General features: G+C 42.1%; 1 protein-coding gene across 2 annotated transcripts in view; it reads left to right on the forward strand.

Moving 5' to 3' along the window:
* The window catches only part of KIRREL3 (kirre like nephrin family adhesion molecule 3), an 863,226-nt gene that overhangs the window by 685,723 nt on the left and 164,987 nt on the right, over nucleotides 1-12,516 (forward strand). For both annotated transcript variants that reach the window (XM_044281769.1, XM_044281770.1), the window contains exon 5: nucleotides 9,600-9,757. In XM_044281769.1, the coding sequence (XP_044137704.1) occupies nucleotides 9,600-9,757 (158 nt within the window). The remainder of the gene's footprint in view (nucleotides 1-9,599; nucleotides 9,758-12,516) is intronic.

Raw genomic sequence — 12,516 nt, forward strand, 5'->3', positions numbered from 1 at the left:
TTGTAAACACGACCGGGGGGACAGCAAAACATCGGAGTTGGTTCTGCAGGAGACTCTAAAGGTGAACAGTATTCTGTTTAGTTATTTTATAACATTTGCTGATGTTTTTATTTTTTCGAAGGCCAGATAACAAAACTTTTCAGTGGTCTTTAATTTTGGCTGTAAAAGTGTATGCTTTTTTCAGCATTTATTTTATTTTATTTTTTTGCAAATGGCAGCTCAGATTTTGGTGCAAATATTGCATCTTAGAGCCCACACTCTTTTCTACAAAGCTCCAACACTTTCAGATAAGTCCCACAACTTTAAGGCAAGTTGGGAAAAGTGTGGAAACCTAGAAGCACCAAAGTTACACCAATTTTTGCCACATTTTAGATTAGGTTTTAGGTGCAGGAGCATTAGTAAGTCTGGGCCAGTGTGTTTCATTAGTTTTTTTCATGGCAGTTTTCCTCTATAGAGAAGTTGTTGTCAAAACTCCTGAAAAAAACACCAAGAGCTCCAGCATGCTGCCTTTTTGAAAAGAAGCAAGAAAGACAAAAAAACACCACCTAATGAACAAAAATGCCCAAAGAAAAAAAAAAAAAACACTTGTGTGTCCTGCATGTTCCATTTCCCATAGACCTTCAGCTAACATCCGGAGCTGGTGCTTATACCACAAAATATCTAACTGTGGCTAAACACCAGCCAAAAACCTACTTGTGACGCCACCCTCTGGTCAGGCCCCTTAGCGTGGATATGGACCGGGTTACACCATCAAACATTGGAGATGATTTTGATCAGGAGTGACGCGTCTGAGACTTGTGTCTCTCCTAATAAGAATGTGGAATAATTATGTAAATGGGGGTGAGAAATCGAGCAGCGCGCCGAATATAACAAATCATCGCCAGCGCTACACACAATACAATCCCTCACTGGTAATAGCCGCGCGCACAAAATGAACACAAACTGATTAAAAAAATCACTTTGCCTTGGCACCTCAGCCTCATACTGTTTTACCATTTCAAGATAACAAGATAATGTATGTGCAATATTCATCAATTCACATACAAATGAGGGAACGCACACAGACATCTGTTTGTGACACTGCGAAGATAAAAGAGCAGCTTCTGCTGGGAGGGAAAGGTATTAATTGCAGGGCAGAAAGCTCTATTCTCACTGCAGAGCAATGTCACGCTGCAATGCAATAATCAGTGCGCCACCTAGTGTTAGATTACAGCACTGCACCACTGTTTGTCACTCCCTAATCTGCGCAGAAATTATTTTTACTCCACCTAGTGTTAGATTAGAGCACTGCACCATATAAAACCTAGGGGATCATTTACTATTACCCTCTATGTCAGAAACAGATGTAAAAGAAAAGTCCCCAACTAATTTATTGTAATTTACTCCGTTTTCTGGTGTAAATGATAGCTGAAATCTATGCCAGCTATAAACTGGCATAGATTTCAATTTAGGCATATGGGGTAATGCCACTTACTTTATGCCGTGATTTGTGACTATCCAGTATAGAAGGAGATATAGCTTTTTGCAGTGGAGCTGGATTGTTTGCCCTTGGTTTCTATGTGTACCACGCTGGCCGGAGCAGAATCCGTGCACCTGAATTCCTCTTGTGGACCAATAGCTGGTTGATGTTCTGCACCACGCAGGTTGTGCCCCCCTGCTCTATAGGTAGGAGATACAGCTGCTGGCCGCTGGTCCACTTCTCCTTGACAACTTTTGTTTGCAAAAATATTAATTTCTGCAGCTAAAAAGTAGTATAATAATAAAAAAATAAAAAAAACATTCAAATCATTTTTTGGCCTTTCACACAATCAACACTATTTCCTCCACCTCCAGCAGAACAGATGGCGGACACCATTTTGGAACACGCTACAACGTGCACTTTTAATGGGTGTTAATTAGTTACCAGAGAACAGGTGTTGATTCAGGGCACATTGGACGCCTTGTCATCTTATGGAGGATGCATCAGTGGAGTTAATGAGGGTCGTTACATACACGCAGTCACAACGGTATACAGTATATGTATGGTAATGTTCAGTATCCATCAACTGTAATAGCTGGAGGGTTCCAGAAGCCAGACCACAACAATCTGCTCTCCATCAGGGGTGAGAGCTGTCTCATGAAAAGGCACTGGGCATTAAAGGGAATCTATACATTTTTCTATTAATTGAAACTTATTAATTGAAACCCTTTTGCAAAACACATTCTTTTGTTTTCAGATCTTTTTTTATTTTTTTTTCTTCTATATTTTGTACATATATGGGGGCGGCAGTCCAGCCTGAGCTGCCGTTATCAGCATTGACAGTTATGTTTTACAGCAGCCACATGGACCATAGGAATCTTTAGTCTTGAGAAGTCTTATTGACTTACATAGGAGAGTGTTGTGGGCATGCTCTGTGACCTGTGCAGGGAGGGTTAGGCCACCTGCACACGTTGCAGAATCTGTGCATGTTGTTGATGACACATCCCTTTGAGGGCTCATTCAGACGGCCATATGCTGTCCGCAAAAAAACGGAAAGCATTCAGTATTTTTATGGACCCATAGACTTCAATAGGGCCATGTCCTGATTTTCACGGACAAGTATAGGACATGTTTCATTTGTTTTGCGGAACCGTGGAATAGAAAAGGGCCCCATAGAAGTGAATGGGTCAGCATCTAATCCGCCAAAAAAAAGGGATCCGCATTTTTGTGGATAGCATACGACCGTCTGAATGAGCCCTTAAAGGCTGGCTTCTATGGACATCGTTTTTACTGTTGTTTATTAAAGGAACGTTCTTTTATTTAGAGCATCAGAAATACTGCAAAGAACAGCCATGCAAAGTTCCCCCTAATAAGAACAGTTCATCGGAGGTGGGGGGCTTCTTAGGATGAGTACCCGATGAGTACCCTTGCCTCAGCAAGTCTTCAGTAACGTAGTGGTGTCCCTTTTACACAGTGAATGTCACCACTCCAGAACCTTTTGCCATCTTTTCTTTATAGGTATTTTTGTTTGTTTTTTCAGTTTTCATCCATTAGTTTCATCGTAGACTCTCAACGTTAGATGTATCTTTTGCATTGTTCTTATTTTAGTAGTCGACATTTAACAAACAGTACGTTTGAGCTTTAATGAGTTCTCTCTAATTGTGTGCTGGTCCACAGTGGTCGCCTGTCACGTCTCGCAGAAGTCCTCCTCCAATCACCCATGTAGCATCTATTCCCACTTCTCCGACATTGAGTATTTCAGGATTCGCCTGATTAATGCATCATCTGCTGGTGACATTGAAGACCCTGTTGCAGAGTTGCAACTTCATTAATGAGGATGCTTTTTACAAACTAAAAACTTTGGTACATTTAGATCCTGAGAGAATGATGTGTTTGATATATACATATGGTCCATACCAGATTTATTGGTCATGTCTTGTCTGCATGACAGAATGCATGAGATACATGATATACGGTCAGCTGCATAGTTGCCCACAGCCCCAAATTTGCAAGGACTACCCCTAATTTTCAGAGACAGAGCCAGCTGAAAATGGTTGTTTGTTATATAAGCCCCACCTAAAAATGGGCATTCGCAAGTAAACTTGGACATTTCCAGGGCAAGGTTTAAATGCCACAAATTTGCCAACAATAACAGATAAGTGAACAGTGCTCCCCAAGATTCATCTTTCGAATAATACTCCAAACTATCTGCTCATAGAACCTGCTCAATAGGCCACAATCTACAAAGGGAAAGTGTTATCAAAAACTCACAGCAGAAAGAAACATATAAAATCTACCCTTTATTATAAGTGAAAAATAAAATTCCTAATACTGAGTACCCTAATGGTACGAATCTCTAAAATCACCCTGGGTGCCCTTACCCACAGCAGAACATCCGCCCTAAAAAGGCGATCCCACTGTCTTCGGAACTCTCCTTAGAATACCCTAAACTATATCCATTGGGGTATGACAAGGTAAATAGGGGCAACCCCTGATGAACCCCACTTTGGGGTAAAGAGAAACTCGTTGGGTTTAATTCAGAATTATCATATATCAGAACTTTGAATGGTGGTGTATAGTTCTGTTATCTGTCTCAATACCTGGAGATTAGTGCAGCAAGATTCCAACTCTTCTAGGTCTAGGTATTGGTGGTCCCACTACTGTCCCTATTTAGTTTGGCACACCCCAAAAGATACAGTTTAGGGTATTCTAGGGAGAATTCAGAAAACAGTGGGATCGCCCTTATCAGGCAGGGTGTTCCGCTTTAGACAGGGGTACCCGGGGTGATTTTAGAAATTCATACCATTAGGGTACTCAGCATTTGGGGAAAAAAAGTTTTAAAACTGAAAAGATAAAATCTTCTCAACATATTTGCTATCGTAACATCCGTATTGACCTGAATTATACAATTACATTATTTATCCCACACACTATATATGGTATATGATGTGCGAAAGTAGAAAAACTTTCCAAAAATACCATATATATATTTGGTATTCCTGTAATCATACTGACCCAAAAACTTATAGGGGTATTCCCATTTCAGACAATGTCTGATAGGTGCTCGGCTATTTTCTCGCGGCCCCATAGAAATGAATAGAGGGTGGTCGCGCATGTGTGGTGCGCCCTTCTTCACTTTGCCAGATCAGTTTACGAGATAGGTGCGAGTCCCAGAGGATATCCTGAGATGTGAATACCCCTTTAAGGTATCATAAGGTTTATGCAGCTAAAGTTAATGCTGAAAAATGTAAAAGGTCAGTGCTGTTTTTTACATTTAATAAAAGTTAATCAGTAATTTATATGTACCCCAAAGGTGGTGCCATTAAAAACTACAACTTGTCCCAGGAAAAAACAAGCCCTCATATAGCTACAGGCACAGCAACGAAAAAAGTAAATTAATTAGCTCTTGGAATACGACAATGACAAAATGGAATAAATTGCTTGGTCATGAATGCACATGATACCCCCTCTGGTCCTGTGTACTGTAAGGCCCGAGAGCGCTGCACCCTCTGTCTCTCTCAGCTCTAATGTGGTAAGGAGTCAGGTTGACATTCGGCAGGCGTGTCACAGATGGCAGGACTCCATGATGTCGGCTTATCTAAATAAGGTTGTAAGGATAATAGATAATAAAGATAAAAGCAACATAAAAGTGTTCATAACATTCTGGGAACATAAATGGCGGCTGTCAAGCTGGGATTTGCCTCAAGCTGTTCTCTGTGTGATGCAATGAAGTCTCAATAAGTTGCATCTGTGAAACTGCACAGAGTTCCGAGTGTACCTCCTCAGAAATCTAAAGGTGCCCTCACACATGGCAACATTTTCTGCCAGAAAATCTGTCACGTCAAGATTTCCCCCATGTTATCCAATGGGGCTGCAAATTGTCTATACCTGCATTGTGTTCCACTGCAGAATTGCCATTCCGCAGAGTAAATAATGTCTGCAATAACGTGTTGCAGATTTTCTGTATGAGAATCTCTCCATTCAATTCAGTGGGAAATTGATTCTGCAGTGGAAAATGCTGCAGAAAAATTCACACCCAAAAATCTACAACTTTGTAGAAATCTGCTGTATTAATGTGAATTTGAAGAGATGAGAATAAATAGGCTTACTGTCACGGATGGTGTTGCAGAAAACTAGAAGACAACAAATGAAGATCCGACTGACTTGATCCCAAACTAAGGAACATAAGGGTGAGCCCTGTAAAAGCCCTCGCGCTCTCTCTGACTTCTCAGCCCATGCAAAGATCTCTATGATAGATAATTGCATGCCCTCGTGCCTCGACTGTATGACACCTGAACACCCTATAATAGTGAGGGGACATGACCACTGGCTCCCTACACTTAATACGGAGGGAGTCAGGGTCACCTAGGTTCAAGCCAACAGGAAAACACAAATAAAGGAACAGACTTATCTGTAGAAGCATCAGTTGCAGCATCCAGCATGCACACAATCCAGGAAGCTGTATAAACCGCAAAGTGATGCAGTATGGGAGGGGATTTAAAGGGATGCAAGAGAGAGGGAAACGAGATGACAAAACGAAAGCAAAACAAAAGAACCTCAAGCAGGAGGTTCTGAAGAACATCTGTCAGAGCTTCTCAGATATCTGGCGGTGACACTTACACAGGCTAAGTGATATAAAAAATCTCATACAGAATAAATAGTAATCACCTGGCCTGCAACACAATGGGAGAGCTCCTGTCACCGTGCTATCCACATAGCACATGCCCAACACCCCATGGTAATATAGGAGAGATATTGTCTTTGGGTTTATACCTTTCAGCCCCTCCTCCTAAGGACATCCAGTGTGGAGTATGGATGTCCTGTGAGTTAACCACTCTGGAATGTGGCCTGGTGGTCATCTAAGTATCCCAAACTCACTACATTACAAGAATTATAGAAGGTAATATAATAATTAGAGGGGAAATAACCAATCTGTACTTAAATAAATACTCCCATAAAATGTATTATTCTCTGACCTGTTAGAAAGGTTCCTGATGTAAACTGCAGTGAAGGTTATCTTCGTACCAGTGACTGTATTTGTGACTGTTTCTTGCGACCAACACTCTGACTCTACAAATAACACAGCATCTTATGTGTCGGCAAAAGGCCAGTTTCTCTATGTATTCCTAAGGGAGCCTCAATGTCAGTTTCATAGGAATGAATAGAGAAGTAACCTGTCCTGTGTCAGATCAGAGATCAGAATGTTGGTCACATGACACAGCTGAGGATCAGAAGGGAGGTTACAACTCACAAATACAGTCACTGTATTTTAGTGAAGTTAAGATTACCTTCACTAGTACAGGCTACAGAGAATAACAGGTCAGAGAATAAAAGTTCTTGTGCTTCTTTGAGTATGTCAAATGCCAATTATTTCTAAAATGCCCTTACTACGCATTGTACCTGCTGACTTTCTGGTGAAAAATTCTGCCACATGTGAGGGCACCCTAAAAAGTTTAGGTAGTGACTATTGCAACTTCCACTCCGGTTGTCACTCAGCTTTCCCAGATTCCAGAATGGCAAAATAAGCAAATACATCCCCTGGAGAGTCTGGAGAGGGTGGGGAGCAGTAATGGCAGTTAAGCATCATCCACCTTTCAGCCTCTGCTTATGCAATGTTATACAACCCCTGGCCTATGCTACTGCTGGTAATGGAGTACATTTACTGATCAGGAATCAGGAAAAGCTGAGTGACACCAGCAACCAGCGACGAAGATCTCACTGTAAGAGGTTATTAAATCCTGTTGTTGCAAGCAGCAAATATTGTGTCCTGAAATACTGTCTACAACCAACAAACCCCCATGTTATAAATGTGCGCAATTAATAATGAGATCGGAATGGCGTGGCGCCGTCATAGTCATAATGCAACATTTAAAGCGTTTTAAAGAGAAGTACAAGATGGGATTTTAATTGGAAATTTGAAAACAATGAGAGAAACGTTATTTCAATCATCTTTAAAGCTTCAGGCGCGTGTGTTAGAGCCGCCATTAGTCAGACGTATCAGTGTGTAACGCAACCATTTCCTTGATGAACAGTGCAATGAACATTTTATCAGAACAGAGACCGGAAGAGCGATGCTTCCTATCCAGATATCGTTACATTTCGGACATTTTAGGCCACAATTGTGAATGTAGAAGGCTCTGTTCACATGTCCATTATGGTTCCAATTTGCCATGGAAGCCACAATGGTCCACTGCACGATGGACGCCAGATGTGCCTGAAAGACCACACCGACTTATAATGGGGTCTGTCAGGTCCACCAAGGTCTTTATTGTTTTGTGGACAGAGACTGCCTGAATGGTCCCCAAATGTTTATTTTTGCTACAAAAAAAAACATACAGTATATAAAATATTATAATAATAATCATGTGCACATAACTAGCGCAGATTTCTAGTAGGACGCATTGTTTCCAAGTCTTAGAAGTAGCACAGAATTTTTCTTTTCGCTTGTGTGCCTTTTGGTTATGTGATGCATTGGGGCAGATATGTGAAAACGGGTTGTACAGAAATCGGGCTGAACTGCAATACCACACAAAACCTGTGGACAGGTGTGGTGCTCTTTCTGTAAGAAGCAGCCATGTTTTCTCTAATCATGTATGACCCCTTTAAGACTAATGCATCTGCTGTCATGTACGCCGTCAGAAACGTTTGGGTTCACTCTTGTATTGGTATATGGTGCTCACTAATTAAAAACTGCAGGTTGTCTTAAAGTGTACCTGTCATTTCAGATAACTTTTCAGAATAACTGTCCATGTGTATGGATGAGTGACAGCACTAAATCTAGCCATTATATGAGTTTTATACGGCATCCTTTGCAATGTTCTTCTCTGCAGTCTTCATCTATACTTAGCTGTCTCATAGCTAGTCGGTGAAGACTAGCTGTAATGATGTCTCCCCATAGACTCCACATAGAGACAGGTAATTGTGCTTCCTAACAGAAGCGGCATATAGGACGTAATAGAGAAGTATTCAGCAGTTATAGGTATGCATTATGCACTTGGGGTGAGATATAACACCATTAGCTGCTGAATTATGGCATTGTCTCTCTGCCTCCCCCTGCTGTTCACTGCTCCCTCCCCTCTCCTCTCCATAGACTTCTAGGGGAAGAGTGCCATGTTCTCTTCAGTGAGCAGGCAGCCAGTCTTGGTCTCTCACAACAGATGTATCACAGAATTCAGGAAGTTAATTTGGGAAAGGGATGAAGGAAGAAAGGAGCTAATAACTAGCGAACAAGGCATTTTTTCTGATATATTGGAATGTTTCTTTTATTCACCTGTACTATTGATTTATGCAGTTGTGTGAGATGACAATCTGGGACTTTGATATCATATCTCTAGGATATGAGACCTGCACCTATGTCATGAAGGAGAGCACATGGCTCATACATGGCATTCTCTCCATTCATTTCTGTAGGAGTTCCAAAAATAGACAAGCAAGAACTATTTTCGGCAGTCTCAAATTATTGGATTGGGCACCAAGCAAATGTGGCCACCTCTCTATTGACTGCATACTGCTCTCCACTCACTTCAGGAGTCCCGCTCCTATCTGGCGTTGCTGGCATATCCTAGCGCTGTTACCAATGCCTCAGATTAGCCCCTTTAAAGGGGTTGTCTCCCTTCAGTAAATGGGATTTATCATGTAGAGAAAGTTAATACAAGGCACTTACTAATGTATTGTGATTGTCCATATTGCTTCCTTTGCTGGCTGGATTCATTTTTCCATCACATTATACACTGCTCATTTCCATGGTTACAGACTACCCTGGAATCCATCATTGGTGGTGGTGCTTACACACGATAGCCAAACGTGTCAGCCTCTCTGGTGGCAGGGACCATGGGAGCACACATAGGCTGGTGCCTTTTCCCTATATTCTGCAAGCACGACCAATACTGATAGATTGCAGGGTGGTCTGTAATCATGGAAACAAGCAATGTATAATGTGATGGAAAAATGAATCCTGCCAGCAAAGGAAGCAATATGGACAATCACAATACATTAGTAAGTGCCTTGTATTAACTTTCTCTACATGATAAATGCCACTTGCTGAAGTGAGACAACCCCTTTAAGGGTTTTCTCCAATAACGGACTAACATATCAATCTGAGTTTGGATAATAAGATGTCTTATGTTTGCTTTCCCCACAGTTCCGCCAGATGATCCAGTAATTATTGGTGGTCCTATAGTAAGCCTTCGAGCAGGAGACCCCCTGAATTTAACCTGCCATGCAGACAATGCCAAACCAGCAGCAACCATCATCTGGATGAGGAACGGCGAGGTTCTGAATGGCGCAACGTACTCCAAGGTCAGCACTGAGTCTTGCTGCGTTATCATTTGTATTGCTGAGGCTTGTTGGTGTATCGGGTCTGTGTTCTGCTGGGAGAACCCGGTCTCAGAGTAATACCAGCTCTGCTACACTGTACCTATGAATATTTCTAAGGGGAATTTTAACATCATATTGAAATTGATAATAACCAATAGGTTGTCACAGTCCCACCCACTTACACTCCTGTAACAACCAATTAGGTTGAATGTCTCATGTTTCTAAAGTAGGATGGACATTGTAAGCAAAAACCTGATTGGTTCTTGTGGATGAACACTTAGCACTTGATCGTTAATCAACCTTTATGAAAGTTACGCTCCTTTTTTAACCCATTTTATTGATGTTTCACAGAACTTATAATTCTGAGTAACTTTGCTTTCCATACCTCGAGTTATGTTTTGTATTCCAGTACCAACCAAAGCTGCATCCTTAATTCTGCTGGTTTCCTGTCACTAGAGCACAGAGTACTGTGAGAGCTAAGATGCCACATGGGGCTGAGCTATTAGGTTTTGGCACAATGGAATATACATAATCCAGCACATTCCAAGTGGCACACAGCAACATTGTGAATGCAGTTTTGGTGGTGACTGGAGTATAAGACCTGTTATCAGGGGTGCACCACCAATGAGGCCAGGTGAGGCGATCGCCTCAGGAAGCACCAGTTAGGGGCAAGAGGTGGCGGCAGAAGGGCCATGGGCAATGAGCGCTTTCATTGTAGCAAAGGGGTTAGGTTAAGAAATTGGCATGGGGGGCCTCAGTTTTAGTTTTTGCCTCAGGCAGCAGAAAGGCTAGGTGCACCCCTGCCTGTTATAGTTGTAAATGTGAGGTATATTTGAGTAAATTGGATCATTCTGGTTAACTGCTTTATGTGCAGCATAAATCCGGTGCTCTAGGCCGTGACTGTAGTTGTAAGGGACTCTGTTGGACCCTCAGGTATCTCTGATTGTAGCTCTGGGGAAGAAATAAAAGCGAGCACCTTGTGTTTCTCCTGTTCCTCCATTCAGCCTCCTGTTTTCTCACTGAACCAACAAGAGAAACATTTACTTCCATCTATCTGCTCCCAACAGTCGACTCGGTAATCCCTGTGGCCAGCGGAAACAGATAATTAAAAATGCAATCTGCGGTAGGGACCTCGCTACGAATGCAATGAGAACCGTGCCTGGTACCTACCTTCCCAGAATGCTCTGCGGCTCACCACGCTCTATGGTGGCTCCATTGAACCAAGAGAATAAGAGAAAATTGAAAGCTTTTGTACGCTGCCAGCATATCATTACAGGTCTCGCATTTCTTTTGTGACTTGGAAAATGCCACAAAGAAAAAAAAAATGTATTCAGTTCCTCCGGAGACGGAAAAAAGTCACATTCAGTGGAATATTTCAATAATCTGAAATTAAATATGTGAGCCTTTCATGGTCGGCTATGTGGGCTCACCGCAACGCCCTGACGTATAATTTAGAAATAGGAACACAACGACAGCGCTGATGGAGGAGCCTAAAAAAAAAATGCCAATCTAACACTGTGGCTTATAAGGGGCCGCGAGAAACAACTGTGCGCTGCAGCAACAAATGACGTCAGCGCAACAGTTCCATTATATGCATCCCCACAATGACCGGACACTGCGCATGATCTCCATCATGTATTCATTTGTTAGGATTCAACAGATCTGGGTGTTGTGGCTCCATTCACACCAACACTGTTTTTTTTTAATGAAAATAATGCAGTTGTAGCTAAAGAATATCAGCCAAGCCAGAAGTATCTGGCCACCACTTATCTTAGTCTCTATGGCAACATGATCAACCAATCCAAGCTTGCCAATGACCATTCAATAGTTATAGACTGATGACCAGCATAACCAGTAGAGGCCAGTGACCAGCATAACCAGTAGAGGTCAGTGACCAGCATAATCAGTAGAGGCCGGTGAGCAGCATAGTCATAGAGGCCAGTGACCACCAAAACCAGTAGAGGCTGGTGACCACCATAACCATTAGAAGCTGGTAACCAGCATAATCATAGAGACCAGTGACCAGCATGTAGCATGTTACAGTATATTATTCATATACCATTATCCTTAGACTCAGGGGCAGACACAGACAGCAAAGGGCCCCCGTGCAAAGATGTACCTGCCCCCCCCCCCCCCCCTAATCACACATACAAATATAAAAGTATATGTGCAAATAAAAAACATCTTGTGAATATGTTTACAATATGTATATATATTCTTTTCATACTAGGTCACGACTCTAACTCTGCCCAAAGCATAACTATACACACCCAGTCCCCCTAATGCCCCCACATAGTAATTATTCCCACTTTGTGCTAGTACATAGTAGTTATGTCCAGATATGTGGCCCCTCACAGTAGTAATGGTCAGATATGTGCCTCCTTCACAGGAAGTTAAGAAAATATACTCACCTAGTTCCTCATGATCACAGTTCAGCCGCTGGCGCTCCACAGCAGTAACTGTCACATTCTCTGTAACTGCCACACCCTCTGCACTTTAACATAGCCAGGTGTGATGACATTTTTTACTGCCAGGCCCTGTCAAAGTAGACAGGGAGCAGCAGTTGCAGAGAGAGCAGAGCCTCTAGGTGTAATGGTATCGCCCCCGTTGCTTCTAGAGGATCATTTGCATATATTCAAATAGTCGTTTTTTTCTCTCAATAATGCGAGCATATATGAACCTGGGCCCAACACAGACCAGCACTGATGGGTGGCTTTAGCGCTGCTCTAGCCATTTTACAG

Source organism: Bufo gargarizans, chromosome 2 (genome assembly GCF_014858855.1).
Source record: "Bufo gargarizans isolate SCDJY-AF-19 chromosome 2, ASM1485885v1, whole genome shotgun sequence".
NCBI lineage: Eukaryota > Metazoa > Chordata > Amphibia > Anura > Bufonidae > Bufo > Bufo gargarizans.